This window comes from Myotis nattereri (assembly GCF_964212035.1).
Source record: "Myotis nattereri genome assembly, chromosome: 1".
NCBI classification, from domain to species: domain Eukaryota; kingdom Metazoa; phylum Chordata; class Mammalia; order Chiroptera; family Vespertilionidae; genus Myotis; species Myotis nattereri.
Window position 1 is genome coordinate 205,407,167 of NC_138075.1, and position 16,575 is coordinate 205,423,741.

At 40.7% G+C, this 16,575-nt stretch overlaps 1 protein-coding gene across 6 annotated transcripts in view; it reads right to left on the reverse strand.

Annotated features, from left to right (window-relative positions):
* The window catches only part of LIMCH1 (LIM and calponin homology domains 1), a 320,193-nt gene that overhangs the window by 172,456 nt on the left and 131,162 nt on the right, over positions 1-16,575 (reverse strand). For all 6 annotated transcript variants that reach the window (XM_081101116.1, XM_081101113.1, XM_081101115.1 and 3 more), the window contains exon 3: positions 864-933. In XM_081101116.1, coding sequence (XP_080957242.1) covers positions 864-933 — 70 coding nt within the window. The remainder of the gene's footprint in view (positions 1-863; positions 934-16,575) is intronic.

Here is a 16,575-nt window from a genome sequence, read left to right on the forward strand (position 1 = left end):
ACCACATGTATAGGAGGCAGTCACAATGGAAATAGTGAGTCATTTACCAGGGCACATACATTCTCAGCTTTTTGTGCACACATGTGTCTGTGTTTGAGCGTGTCCATGTGCCAAGTTCCTTCCACAACTAAGATGTGTTTGTCTTCTTGATCTTCCATCTTTATCCCTCTTTTACACAAAAGGCAACATCAATTAAATAACTGGAGTTAGTTGCCAAGAATTATGAAGCATGTCTAAGCAGGGAGGAAATAAATCCTGCTTCTGACCATATGTGAACACATGAGCTTTAGATGTGTTCAGCAGGGCAAGGGTCTTGCTTAAGCAGTCCTCCAGGCGATCTTAGGGTCATCTTAGTGTTCACTGAGATAGAAAACTTAGTGTCCACTGTCTCTGGAAGACCTGAGCCACAAATGTGGTATTTAAGCACAAGTAGATTTTTAAGATTGAAAACAGCAATTTATCATGAAAGTGCTGCTTGTTAATCATGAAATTCTCTTTCTCTCTACCTCTGCTCCCCTCCATTCCAGGGGAATGCAGTGAAAAACTGAAATGAGAAACCATAATTGCAATCACATTCCTGCCCTGAGGTCAACCTAATTATCCACCTCTCAAACGAAAACAAATTTACGTCTTTAAAAATAAAGGTCCTTATCTCTCATGGGAAAAATACAAAGATTAAGATGACATTTAGGCATAACTGCAATCTTTCATTCTTAAGTGACCTCTTAGTTTAATGGCTTCAATGCATTCTTATTCAAGTGGAATATATATTGCAGGAGAGAACTGTAATAAATGGCACTGTCATGACCCTTAGGTTAGAGCAAAGGAATATTGGAAAATAAATCTCAATTCTGGATACTCACCAGTCCTGCAATGGGGGTAGGCAATCTATTGATCTTTTTAACAAGTCCTGGCTTTATAGCATTCAGCAACCTGTCATGAAAAAGGCAGAATGTCAAATGAGACATAAAGCAAGATGGATCACACACATCACCTTTATCCGGGGCTACAGCTAAACTGCTGAATAGGGAAAGCAGGAATTCAAAGCATGTGGTAAATCTCAATAACCTATGAGCCTTAGTACATACAAGTGAAGAGCTTTGCCAACATCAAGTTTGTCAATGGCAGGTGAAGTTCTGGAACTTAGAAATGTTGGGAGAAAAGAAAGGATGGAGGCTGGGAGATGCTTCAAGAGAAAAGACAAACATGGGAGCTGGATGGAGGTTGGGAGGGAATAGTCTAGGACTGGAGCCAGGTATTACTACATAGACAAGACTCGTTCCCAATTCTCCTGGTTAAGGCAGGGATCTCTCCAGGGATGCGCTAAGTTCAGAGACCAACATCTATCTTCCCAAATAATTTGCCAAAACTAATTCTACCTCCAGATACTCTTGCTCTTTGAGGAAGTCGCTTGTTAAATGTAGCTGAGTTTCCCTTAAGAAAGGGAAGAATACGTTTAACAAGAGGTTAACCAATCATGTTCTGAAGATTTTGAACAAGGCTAACCACAGTTCCCTAGGTACAAAAATATGGGAACAAAACATTTTCGGGGTAAAGGTTGAAATCAGGTAAAAATGGTAATACAACATGGGGAATACAAGAGAAAAATAACTACAACTACTTGTCTTCAGAAATGATCAACTCGGAGTAAAAGAGAAAAAAAGAAGGGCAACTTGTAGAACTAAGGGTTGGCACCAGGGTGGCGTGGCGGAACGCGGCATTGGCAAACCACGTTATTTATAAAGGGATGCCGAAGGTTAGGGGTTGTAGAATGGAAGCATTTATCCCCACATTCAGGCACGGAGGAGGGGTAATCAGGCAACTGATCTCAGGATACAGTGCAAAAAGAAACTTAGGGCAGGAATTTATTATAATTGAGGGGTCAGCGAGCTCTAACCCATGGGCCAAATTTGGCCCAATGCCTGATTTTGTAACAATGTTTTACTGGAAAACAGCCACGCCCATCCACTTATGTGTTTTCTACTGATGCTTTTGTGTAGAGCTGAGTAGTTATAAGAGAGAACATATGGTCCACAAACTATATGATTTTTATTATTTGGCCCTTTACATAAAAAGTGTGCCAATCTCTATTTTACAGGCATACCTCGGAGATATTGCGGATTCAGTTCCAGACTACTGCAATAAAGTGAATGTTTGCAATAAAGTGAGTCAAAATCTTTTAGCTGGTGGAGGGTCTTGCCTTCAATTTGTCAAAAAATCAACATCTGTGAAGCACAATAAAATGAAGTGCAATAAAAGGAGGCATGCCTATAATTCATGCAATCCAAGATTCTAGTTAATTATGAAGAACCTATGCTTGGTAGATTTCTACAAATCAGTAACAAAAGATATTTCGAAATAGTGTAATGATTAGCCTTCAGCGCAACCTATATTTGACTTTGACACCACTATGCATTAATATTTTAAGAAACGTGCCTACAGTAGTTATGACAAGTAGGATATTCTGTTTTTTCACCAAGGATTTTGCCTGTTCTTAGTAACTTTCTCTGCAATTCCAAGGAGCCACCACCAATAGGTAGCACCCGGAGTGGACTTGTGCCTTTTTGCTCACCAAGAGCCAAGATGGAGCTCTTTGCATGAACCCACTTTGTTTTAACCATGAATTTAATCTTTTTTAAAAAATTACTTCTTTATAACTTATTTTGAAATTATTATAACTTATTTATAACTTAAGTTAGAAGGCAACTTGTTCACTCTTCTCATTTTACAGTTTAGCAAATGGAGGTCTGATGGTGATGAATGAGAAACTTCGCAGCGTGGATGAGGGTGCAGCCAGGCCCAGTGCCCAAGCTTCCTGATCAGCACGCTCTCCAACACAAGGTCAACATCCCACATATTATGGCTTAAATAAACACATAGGTATATGTCTCCAAAGCAGGTTTTAATTGTATATCATCATAAAGATACATGATTTTTCTCACTAGTTTTTAACATTGTCATTTTAAACTGGATTTTAAAATAGTATTTGTGCACAGTGCTGGTAATTTAAAAGGAATTAAAAGGATACTTGGTAAAATGCTGAGTCCCACAAGGCCCCAGAAGGTAACCTTAAAAACTTTCCAAAGAAAGTATGTAAAGACACGTACAACTATTTTAAAGGCAGATATGTAGCATGTAACATGCACTGTCCTACACCGTCCTTCTCCTTAACGATATGTCTTGGAGGTTAAACAATTTGCCTTGGAGAGCGGACTTATCAGCACCCGTGGACCTCTGTCCTGTCTAACTGTTCCGGACCACAGACTGATGGACTCGGCAGGGTGAGAGCGTTGGCTCTGGAGTCCAACCGACCAAATCCCAAATGCTGCTGGTCATCTATTAAGGGCTGTTGCTTCAGAAAAGCCCATGAACTTCAGTTTCCTCAACTGCAACATACAATATAATGGTACCAATTGCTTGAGTATCACTGAGACTTAAATGTGACAAAATATGTGAGAAGCTAGCATAGAGCCTGGTTCATTAAACTTCTCTATAAATGTTTCCCCACATTTGTGTGCATTTATACTAATTCCATCCACAGCATTTGACATCAACCACTTTCTCTAATATTTTAGATTTTTCTAATGAAATAAAATACCATTGCCACCAGATATTCCCAAGCATTTTTTTTTGCTAATTAACCAAAGTAGAAAAAATAACAAACAGCCTACCAAAAAATCGTAAGTTAAAAATGGCCTTTTAAAAAGGCACTCTTGCCCTAGCCCAGTGGTCGGCAAACTCATTAGTCACCGAGCCAAATATCAACAGTACAACGATTGAAATTTCTTTTGAGAGCCAAATTTTTTAAACTTAAACTAATAGGTAGGTACATTGCTATTAACTTAACTAGGGTACTCCTAAGGCTTAGGAAGAGCCACACTCAAGGGGCCAAAAAGCCTCATGTGGCTCTCGAGCCAGTTTGCCGACGACTGCGTTTGGCTCACTGAATAGAGCATCGACCTGGGGACTGAAGGGTCCCAGGTTCGATTCTGGTCAAGGGCATGTACCTTGGTTGCGGGCACATCCCCAGTGGGGACTGTGCAGGAGGCAGCTGATCGATGTGTCTCTCTCATCGATGTTTCTAACTCTCTATCCCTCCCCCTTCCTCTCTGTAAAAAAATCAATAAAATATATTTAAAAAAATTTAAAAAGGCACTCTTGTCACCAATGTCTAAGACTTGTATTAAAAAGTTTATTATGATGGCTCCACCAAGTCTTCTTTTATACATGTTTTTATTTTAAGCAACATGAAATGCTTCATTATATACACTCTTTGTAGAATTATATTTATATGGCATAAATCTTTCCTGTAACATGAAACTGTAAAAAGCAAAAACAAAAACCTAATTTTAATGTTAGACCTTAATTAAAAGAGCAACAAAAATCTATGCTCACTGTCATAATTTTTAACCACAAATTAAAAAATAAACAGCCAAAGGGCTCTTAAATATTTGAAATACTTTCAAGATCAAGGCAGGTGATTTTTTCCATATAAACATTGCCCCAGTTTCATACACAGTTGACAGTACACAACGATAAAAGATAACATTGAATTCACATTGCAGAAATGCCAAGCACCTGCATACCTGGTATTTTGTGTTAAACTGGAGGCTTTTTTTTGGTATTTATTAGGAGTCAAATGAGAAGTTCAACAATACAGCTATGAGGAAGAGTCAAGGCTGCTCACTTGCAATTTTATTAAAAATCACTCTTAAAAACAAACACACACCTCTCTTAATTTCCTGTGCTAATTAAAATATAAATATTTTCAATAAATACTTACTGATGACATGCTTTAAAGCAATGATAATGATGACATTTTCTAGTCATGAACTTACTGAGATGCACTGTCTCCTGTTCTTTCTATAGAAACAGGTCATGTATTCATTCTACCATTTTTTGTAGAATAAAAGACTAAGCCCCAAACAGATGTGAAGACTTCCCTGGAGACATGCATAGTTTGTAGCACACAGAGACAGTCTTCATATCCGAGGCCAGTCGTTTTAATCTGTAACTTGGTGCTTCAGAAAGTCCAGCTTTAGTATGTAATTCACACACACACACACACACACACACACACACACACACACCCAAAACTGTCTAAATACAATGGGATAATATCAACAGAAGATGGGAATGAAAGATGTTCATTCACTCCCCACTGAGCAGAACCCCACACCAATTTCCCACTTGTGGTCTGTGCTCCCCAAAACCAATGGCTAGAGGGCCTGAAAAGGTAGTTTTCTCTCTTCATCTATTAATAGATTATCTTTGTACTCATCTTAAGGCATTTCTGGGAGACTGGTATAATTCTACACAACAAAAAAGTAAACGTTTTTACTAATACCTGTCTTTTACGTCAAATATATCCACAACTACAAACAAAAATAAAGATAATAAAAATGTCAATGTGAGAGCTAGTTAGGATGAACTGTTTTCTGATATTTACCCAGCAGTTATTTATCAAGTGCCTTCTGTATGTTGCACACAATTGTAGGCCCAGGAGGGCAGCAGTGAACACGACAAGCAAAGGTCCTGCTCTTTGGAACGTATCACCTTGGCAAACAGGTAGAGCCGTGGGAGAAACAGAAAATGAACAAGTAGATAAGCAAGAAGAAAATTTCCGATAGCATAAGCACTGGGAAGATGAGCATAGTAACAGGTGATGCAGGTGGAAGTTTTATTGGGTGGTCAGAAGGCGGCTCTGAGAAGTAACATTTGAGAGGAAAAAAAAGGGAATGATACAAAGGAATTAGCCAAGGAGAGATCGAAGACGAGTTCCAGGCAGACTGAACAGTTAGTAGAAAGGTCCAAAGGCAGGAGTGTTGGCCAATGTAGCCAAGCAGAGTGAATGGAAGAAGGAGACACATGAAATGAGAGCCAATGTGAAGGCAACATCCAGCCCAGGTAAGGTGTCTAATTATTTCCTAAATATAATCTACTCTGAAGTACATCTGATGATTTTAAAGACAGAGATTGAAGTACTCTGATTTATAATTTTAAATCTCCACTATATGCAAATAGTAAAAACATAAATTTACAACTATATTCACGTAGGAAATATTTGCTTTTTAAAAATCATGGGTATCAGAAAGTATAGGTAAATAAAGCATCACAAATAACCTATAATACTCAGCTTAGTGAAGAGAAAGGTGCAGTAAATTTGGAGTAAGTGGTGAAGGTTTAAAAAGTAAATTCAACATGTGTTAACTATATGTTACTGTGCTGGGAAGTGGCTTGATCAGAGCCACAGCTTTCCCTTTTAAAAAATGGAGATTTGAAAAAAAACAACAAAAAAACCTTAGGATCTCATACCCTTTGAGACAGCATGAAGTAACCTGGAGAGTATCATGCTAAGTGAAATAAGCTAGTCAGAGAAAGACTAAGTATCACATGATCTCACTCATACGTGGAATCTAATGAACAAAACAAACTGATGCACAAAATAAATCCAGAGACATAGAAACATGGAACAGACTGTCGAATCTCAGAGGGAAGGCAGGGTTGAGTGGGTGGGAAGACATTAACCAAAGAACTCGGATGCATACATGCATAACCCATAGACACAGACATATGATGATGGGGGGTGGGGGAGGGAGAGAGGTATGGCAGGTGCAGGCTAGAAGGGGTCAATGGGGGGGAAAAGGGGGCATCTGTAATACTTTCAACAATAAAGATAAATTTATAAATAAATTAATTGATTAATTAATTAATTAACATAAAATAAAAACACACATCTTCCATCCAGGATTGTGGTGAGAGGCAAATGGACAATGTGTTGCTGGCATTTAGTAAATGGAAACTTCCATATTCACACTCATTTAATATACTATGCATGTCCCTTTTTGCTAGGTAAATGCAAGTTATTTTAGTTTCAACTTTTCCACTGGCCAGCTGCCAAACACTAAAATAAGTTTTACTTATTTTCTTTTTCTGGTCACCTTTGGATAAAAATCTCACATAAATGAATCAAGTCAATAAACTGTACAGCTTGCCTAATCTATGTCTGGTGAGAAACGTCTAGAAACAGGAAAAAAAAAATGATCTTGGATAATCTCTGATTATGAAAAAAGTTAATGGCATTGAAGGTAAGCAAAAATACATGTGTTTCTTATAGGATACAAATTAAATGGTATCTACTAAATTCTTATATTCTAAATCTAAAACATACTGTGACCTATTTCCAGAAAGGCTATCCCATATGTTCCTTCATGTACTCAACCAACATTTATTGAGCTTGCATAATGTTCTGGCCTGAAGTTGGATAAAGGGGATACAAGAGAAGACAGGGCAGACCCCAGGCTCTCCCTCAGGAGAACTGCTCACTAACGGGTTTAAAACCCACAGGAAGACCAGGACTGTGCACCCGTGGCTCACTGTCATACCACCTAATGCACAGCCATCTTGAGTTTTTGAGAAGGTGAATTAAAGCCCTGCTCTGAGCACATTCTACGAATACAGTTCTTAAAGATTAACGGTCAGATTCCTTAAAGAAACAATTGTTGAGACATCCAGGAAAGACGCTGCTGTTCTAATTAGACCACAGGCTGCACTTGATAACTCCTTGTAACACAGCGTGGTAGCCTCTCAATCACTCCTTAATGGCGATAAAATACCAACCAAAGAAACTTGTTTCTATTTGCAATTAAAGAAAAATATCTCAAATGCGTACTCTGGGACAGAGTGGTTCTGTTTCAAACGAACTCTTCCAGCAGCCAATATAATCGCTACAAAGGATGTGTTAGGAGACCATCCAGACATTAGGCATTATACCAACAAGCAGCTTATTTGTTATTGGGCTGTAATATAAACATTATAGGTAAAATATTTTAAAGGGTTGTGAAATTCAGCTTTTTCTACAAGGCATTCAATTCATAAATTAAGTCTAATAACTATTCTAGAGTTTGGGGGAGAGCAGAGACGCTATCTGGACCTTGAACATAGGGTTGGGGAATTCACGCTTAATCTCATGGGGAATGATTTTATTCTTTGCAACAAAATATTACATCATCATTTCATTTAGCTTGGTTTATACAGCTGCAATAGGCAACTATGATCACAAAATTACCTACTTTGTGTCCCTTTTAATTTGGCTCAATTGTGTTTTTCTATGTAGTTTCCTTGATCACTTTTTAGGTTTGACTAGGTGTCCTAGACGAAGTTATATATGCTTTATTTTAATCTAACATGACAACTATTTTTTAACCTAAGCATGAGCTCAATTTAACCTTGACCATAAACCTGTTACAGATGTCATTTTTAAAGTTTTCTTTTTAGGGTTGCCTTGGCAAAAGCAAGAACGTTAATAAACCTTCTGAGGTCAAGGAAAATTGACTAAAATAAGGGGGAAAGTGAAACCTGAACCAAAAGGGGAGTTTCATGTGAACAAAATAGTGATGGAACGCAAATTGCCATCATTTATATCTACCAAATGTTTGAGGGGTGCTATGCATTGTCCAGAACCTGTGAGTTTTAGGTCTAGTTAAGCCATTTGCCTTGAACATGTCTAAAGAAGAGATCATAAGAGCTTTAGAAAGCCTTCATAGACTTGAAATTCAAAGAAATTGGGCCTGTGAATTCCAGGGCTCAGCGGTGCTGTATTTATTCAATGCAGCTCCTGTGGCAGAGATAACTCACCAAACTTGTCTCCTTCTCCTCCTGGGCACACAGCTGGGCTACATTTCCCAGCCCCCTTTGCAATTTTTCTGTAACAATACAACTGAGTTCTGGCCAACGGCACGTAGGCAGAGTGATATATGTCACAGCCAGGGCTGCCCCTAAAATCTCGCCCAAGCGATTCTCCATTCTCCCTCTCCTCCCCCACTGGCACCAAGGAAGACCTTAGAAGCCATGTGTCCAGGGTGGAGTCCCTAATAGCGGGGGTCCCCGAACATCTGGCTGGAGCAGAGTCACCTCCACCCTTCCCTGCTGCCAAGGTTGGGCTACATGAGAGTGAGAAGTACATTTCCATTGTATTAAACCACTGAGAGTAAGAAGAGATATAGCACCCACCCACCATTACCTTAATTATTATAGTTTTCCAGATCAGGAGGTCCTTTTCCAGAAAAGCCCTGCCCCCAAATGCAAAATTAAATACCTGGGCACAGCCTTCCCCCGGATCTAACATTAATGAAATAACCTATAAGTATGGAAGGGAACCTATGGAAATTATCTGATATCTTGGAGGCCTTTTTGGTTCATTTCTAACCTGTCTCACAGGCCAATCTTTGCCTGACCATTCTTATTGTCTGGAAATTATGGAATTTTTGGATTAGAAGAAGCTTAAAACAATAAAATAATTTAGATAAGGAAACTATCACCAGGCACATGTCTGAAGTTTCTGTATTTGAGAAGAGGGCTTGCCCATGATGCTTTAACTCTTGGCATTTCCATAGCTAATCTCCAGCCACCAGTCTCTGTCATCTTAATTGACCTACCCGCCTAACTGTTGAAAACCTACCCCACCAAACCCTTGGCTTTGGTTACACTGCTTCCTTCCTCCAGTGACTTCCACAGGACTCTCCCAGTGCCTTCACCTGCTAATCAAGCCCCTTTCACCCCAAACTGCCTTTTCCACTGTGCCTCCCACTCAAGGTCCTCCCCACTTTTATAAGCTACAAATTTAAGATGACACATGATCAATGAGCTGTGAAAACTGGCAGTGCGTGAACAGAATTTAGTATAACCAAATAAAACACAGACTAAAGTGACTCTGACACAGGCAATGATACGGGTAATCATCATCGTGCTATGTGGTAATTATGGAAAAATGGTTGTAATTAGTATTTCTTTTGCACAGCTAAACCACGGTATTGCTGAACTTACTGTCAGGAGGGTGGACAGATAACTTGGGAAGCGATGTTGCTGTGACGTGGCTCTGAAAGCTTCTGTATCCAGGCTGGAGAGGGGTAAGCAGCCAGTCTCTCGCCCTCCATTCTCCTTGAGCAGGTAGTGCTCAGAGCCAAGTGTTCCAGAGCTGGGACCCATAAAATTCCAAGAGTACTAAGAGCTTCCTAACAGAGAAAGACCTGGGTTCAAATCCAACTCTGCCACTCACTAGGCAAGTTATTTAAGTATTCAACATCTATGAGCCTCAGTGTCCTCCTCTGTAAAGTGGGAACAATAATACCTACAAGTCATGGCATGACACTATGAGATATGCATGCAGTACACTTGGCACAAGTCTGGTGGATAACACATACTTCATAAATGGCAGCCATTATTATCATCTCTTCCCCTCCAAGAAGCTTTCAACCCCAGCCCTGCCCACAGGTGGAAATCCAATGTGTCAACTGTTGGCTCACATCTCCCAAGCATCCTGTCTGTGGCTCCCTCTAGGTTGGGAGTTGGGAGAGATGAAAAGACAGAAATGAGGGAATGAGATGACATTAGTCCTATTGAAGGGCAGGCTCACATAAATGCAGTCTCTATAACTGGGGATGGGGAGGAAGGAAGGGAGGGAGGGAAGGAGGGAGGGAAGGAGGGAGGGAGAGAGAGAGGGAAGAAGACAACAAAGCAAAGGTAGTAAGAAGCTCCAAGGACAATCTCAGCTACATTGCAGCTGTGCCCACACTGCCTCTGGTCCTGCTTTCCTGCCAAAGTCTAGCTTTCCTTTACCTCTTGCCAAGGCTCCTATCTCCTTACCTAACTTGCCATCCTGAAGGTGATAGGGAAAGGCTAAGATGCCCTTTGCTGTCCTAGAAAGGGGAGGTAAGTGCCTAATGTGGCTAGTTTGAACTCTGGATTGATTTCCTGTTCATTCACATATTGTTATCAAACACCCCACACCAGGTGCGGAGCCAAGCCCACACCCCCTCAGGGGACTGGGATCTACAGAGGGACAGACACAATCTCTGATGTGGAATGGATTACCTAAGACTGTGAAGAGTACCAGTTCTATGGGGCAATAACTTCCAAGTTCTAAATGAGTGACCTGAAAAAGAACTTTGAAAACATAGGATACACACAGTAAAGTTATAAATAATGGGTGGACATAGCAAGACGTGTAAGAAGCATTTCTGCGCCTCATCGATACGGCATTTTATTCAAATATTTATGTTTGGGGCACAGCAGAAAGTAATCAAAAGCCTCCACTGCCAACAGATGTCATTTCCTCAAAAGTAAAGCTAATCCCATGGCTCTTCTGCATAGAGACCATGTTAGCTGCCTATTGTTGGCTGGATGCTGTTGAAACTTTTTAACATGCTATTCAAGGTCTTTCTCAAACTGATCTTTCTCAAACTGATCCTTTTCAAACTGATACTCATCTCTCATCTCTAGTCGGCCCCATTCCAGCCTAGGCTCTGGCCACAATTCCTTCCTTGAGCATGCACAGCCCCTTCATATTGATGAGTACTCTCACATGCTTTCTGCTCCCTCTCTCTGACTTGCCTTTCCCACAAGCCTCTCCCCATACCTTTGTGGCCTAGCAAACTCCTACTCATCCTTCAAAACCCAGCTTAAATACTACCTTCTTTCCGAACAATATCCGAGGTAGGGAGTGTATCTCCCACCTCTATGTCCCAACACTCTTTTGCTTCCCTATTTATTATGTATCACCAAAACTGTCCAAATTCCCCACCAGGCAAACGGTTAGTCCTCTCTGTAAGCCCAGTTCTACCGTAAGGGCCAGTCGTTGGTGGGGCCTAAACTTATGTTTGCTGAGTAAATTGATAATGAAAGAAATAACAACTGCAAAGTATTCGGAAGCCGAAAACATCAGTTTTGAAATTGCAATGGACTTCAGGTTCCCTGGCGATTTTGCAACTGTTGCTGTGAATCACATCTGAACCATTTTCTCAGCACCAAGACTAAAGGTGGGCTCAGGCAACCACACCACGTCAGGATCATCTGGCAGGTTTCCAGTTCCTTCCCACCAATTACTGTCACGTCATTAAGTTCCTGCTGGTCTGTGAATGGGGGTGGGGGTGGAGGTTGGGAATTAATGGAGTCACTGTGTGCTTCTCTGAAGGACAGATGTGAGCTGGTTGGCCCCAAAGGAGGCAGTGAAATCTCTGGATTCTTCCCTTTGATGTGCTACATGGCACAGAAAGAGAAAGGCATGGGGCGGGAGGTGGGGTGGTTGCGGGGGAGGCACAGACCATTTGACTTTACTGGGTAAACTAAGTACAGTCTTATTCAGAGGCATGGACAATGTGTTCTTGAGGCCAGAAGCTCCAACAAGGAACAGATGAGACTAAAAGCAAAGCCTTTTCATCTGTTGTAGAAAGGAGCTTTAACTAAAGGAGAAGGGCAGTACTTAAGCAATAAAGTCCGTTTCTCCATTCTGTGGCCTTCCTTTATCTAATGTTATGCTTCCTGATTTTAATGCGTGTGCCTTTGATTTTTAGTTTTATTTTGTTATTTCCTTTACATCTGGCAGCTCAGTACAATGTGATACTAGCACATCAAGAAATGCAGAAATGACACTTGCAATAAGTCTTCTAAAGGGCACATTAAACATCTTGAAGCAAAATTTTAAGTATCATAGCGTGTGTGTCTTAACAACTTGAGATATAATTTACATAGAGTTCACCCACTAAAACTAGAATCTGATTTTTTTTGTACATTCACAGGATTAAGCAACCATCACTATGAACTAATTTTAGTTTTCTTTTCCCTTGAAAGAACCGCCATACCCAATCAATAGCTTTAACTCCCACCCCATGCATCCACAACCTCTAGCTATTAACAACCCAAATCAACTTTCTGCCTCTATAGATTTGCCTATTCTGGACATTTCATATAAATAGGAGCATATATTATGCAGTCTTTTGCAACTGGTTTCTTTCACTTAGCATAATGGTTTTGGCTTATCCATGTTGCTGGATATATGGTAGTTAATTCCTTTATGTGGCCAAATAATATTCCATTGTATGGACATAACACATTTTATCTACCCATTCATCATTTGATGGGCATTTGGGTTGTTTCTATCATTTGACTATTGTGAATAATGCTGTCATGAACATTTGGGTACAAGTTTTTGTTTGGACATACGTTTTCACTTCTCTTGGATATGTAACTAGAAGTACAATTGCTGGGTCATACAGTAACTTAATGTTTAACCTTTTGAGGAAATGCCAAATGGTTTACCAAAGTGGTTACACCACTTTGCATTCCCACCAGCCATGTATGAAGGTCCCAATTTATCCGCATCCATTCCACATTTACTGTCTTCCTTTTTCATTACAGCCATTTCAGTGGGTGTGAGGTGGTATCTCATAGTGGTTTTGATTTGCATTACTCTAAAGCAGCGGTTCTCAACCTGTGGGTCACGACTCCTTTGGTGGTGGAACGACCCTTTCACAGGGGTCACCTAAGACCATCCTGCATATCAGATATTTACATTACGATTCATAACAGTAGCAACATTACAGTTATGAAGTAACAACGAAAATAATTTTATGGTTGGGTCACAACATGAGGAACTGTATTTAAAGGGCCAGAAGATTGAGAACCACTGCCTAAAGACTAATGAAGTTGAGCATCTTTTCATGTTTTTATTGGTCATTTTTTAAAATATATTTCTATTGATTTCAGAGAGGAAGGAAGAGGGAGAGATAGAAACATCAGTGATGAGAGAGGATCACTGATTGGCTGCCTCCTGCATGCCCCCTACTGGGGATCGAGCCCACAACTCTCTGATGGGGAATCAAACCATGATCTCCTGGTTCAAAGGTCGATGCTCAACCACTGAGCCATGGCATGGAAAAATGTATGAGTCACTGTCACTATGTCAAGGAATTTATAATCTAATAGAGAGTTAAAACAGACAACCCTCATGTAGTGCCATGTGTGAGACAAATTACTTGTTCCAGACAAAGCCAAAACACTTTCAAATCAGAAACCAGGGGGAGCACTGGACATTAAGATTGTCACCTCCACTCCAGGTTATACGGTAGTCACTGCTATGGGCACTAAAAGAAGGAAGGAAGCACTGAATTCAGGCTGCAGGTAGAGGGGACCTTAGAGGAAGAAAAGGTGTCTGATGCATGAGTTTAGGGTTTAGAAAGATGGAAATGGACAGAGAGGTGAGCACCCAAATGGCTGGGATGAAATGCAGTCAAAGGCACGAAAGTGGGACAAAACAAAGAGAATCATAGGACAAATAATCATTCTCTGTGGCCAATGCAAAGGGGTGGTTCAGATAAGCCAAACAAACACTGTGCCCAGACCGCGAGGGACGCCAGGCTCCAGGCAAAGGAACTTCAGTCGTGTCCTATCTGGTGGGAAGGTGCACCGGGAACGATGAAGCTGTGTTTGGGAATGCCAGCCTCATGGCAGAGTCTACAGTGGCCTAAGCACAGGCAGGCACAGAGTTAATCACTCAGCCATAAAGTCTCAACTTTTTATTTGTCTTTTCATTCACTCATTCTTCTTCCCCTTATTATAAAGAGGGAAGACTATTTCTGCACAGTTAACTGGAAAAAGAAATCATTTGTAAACCAAGTCTTTGATGGGATATTGAAGAAAAGGTCCTCCCCTGTGGGAAACGAAAGGAAACATTTAGAATGGAACACTTGGGGCAGGAATTCTGCACACTTCTTTGTGGGAACAGCCCACCCAGCCTGACAGCCAAATAGACACAATTAAAAAAGGAATTACTAAGGAAATACAATTAGAAAAGCTACCAAACCCTCTCAAATGCAAGCAAGTCCAAATCCTGCCTGTAAGTCCACAGCCAGGCAATGGGCTGGGCCAGTTTCTCCTCTACTACCCAAGCAGCCCATATTTAAACCTGTTATATATTCTTTAAAGTCAATCAATCATTCTAATAAATGTGTAATAAATTTGTTCAGAAGGAAAGAAATTAAGCCGGGGATTTAAATGAGCAGAAGTTTAATATTTATTAAGGCACAGATTGATGGGGGAAGGAAATCACCTATTTTGTAGGAAATGGTTTTATTGCACATTTTGAGGGAAGTGGTTTCTGAATGATAATTATTCTAACATAAATTTCAAACACATTTTTTTGAAGCATGAAAACATATTCTATAACTGTCCTACTTGGTCTTGGCCATGTAAAACTCTGGGTTCAGAGAAAAGAAGTTGAAACAAAAATTATATACCTTTACGTAGATAAAACATTTGCAAAGATGGATGAACTTGAGAATGTTTCAAATGCACAATGCTCAAATGCACACAAGAGTCTTGTGTAGTCTCTTGTAATTGATGCTAAAGCACAGTTTGAATGGGAACAGTAACCCCACACACACTGTGCTAAGAGTCCTTCTTTTGAATAGGAACCAAGGGCTGTTTATTTGGTGGGGATTTAAAAAGAAAAGCAACACTGGGAGCCCATTCTACTCATCCTGAGTCCCACCAATTCGCCTTCCATGTTCTTCATCTGTTTTCATCTTTCCTAACAGAAGGCTGTCAGGGAGAGTCAGTTCTTGCCTAAGTTCCTACCTAAGCCAGGCCAATCTTCAAACAAAAAGCAGTTTTTCACTGGAGATCTCTAAAAAAAGAGTGGGTTGAAATGTCCTCACTTGAACTTAAAAGCTTAATGAGTCTTGGTGCCAAAGAGCTGGAGATAGGCCAAGTCAGGGAGGCCAATTGTGATTTGGCAGAAAGACAAGGGAGAATCCTACATAGAAGGCCTATCAAGTTCTTAGCAGCCTGCGAAGGCCAAAATCAGTAAGGGCAGAAAGACCCAAGTCTGCTGAGATTTGAGTGAGCATCTGGGTTAGAGAGAGAGCTCCTAACCCAGGACACACTGGGATCTACCACCTTGGGTTTCCATCTAAACATCTCCAAAGGGGTGGCGGTGGGGGTGGGGGGGGATCTGATCCAGGTTGTTTACCTCCCAGGGGTCGCCAACAACTGTGGTGACCATACATCCCAGGTAGCCAAGGACAGCCCCAGATTTCATTTGTTGTTCCAGAATCTCAGCTGGGTAAAACACCCTTTCACTTGCAAAAGAGTCTCCTATGAATGACAAACTGTAAGCCACTGGGTCAAGCTAATTTCATTTGTTTTTTAATAGTTCAGAGAAATATTTCAGGAATAGTTTGTTAGATAAGCCCTCTTAAGGACAGCCTGTTGTTAAGCATGAGTCAGACCTAAAACAATCAGGTTGAGTCATGAACAGTTGACTCGCAGTTCCCAGGATGGCTACCGAGGTCTCCAGTTCTCCTTCTGCCAGAGAGACCCTTTTCTGAGGCCTTGCAGAGGTTATGAAATACAGGTGACAGCTGGGTGGGCTGTTGGTATCCCAAACTCACTTTGCCCAAACTGAAATCATGACCTCTCTCAACAAACAGAAGACCCATTTCAGCTTGGATCAAGGGCCCCACTCCACTTGTCACTAACTATTAAAACCATGATGTTAGTTTTAGTCTTTTCTTTCATTCACTTATACCCTATCCTACCAAGTCCTGTTGAGTCCTTCAAAGGTCTTCTCATTTCCATTGCTCCAGAGAACGTGGTCGATATCCAACAAATCCTCTGTATGACCTCATGTCTCCATGCAAAGCTGCGCCGCCAACTCCCAGCCCATCCTAGAGACTTGCACATATCTGTGGCACACCAAATCTCAAGCTGAAATCAGGACAAGAATCCAAGACAAACCCT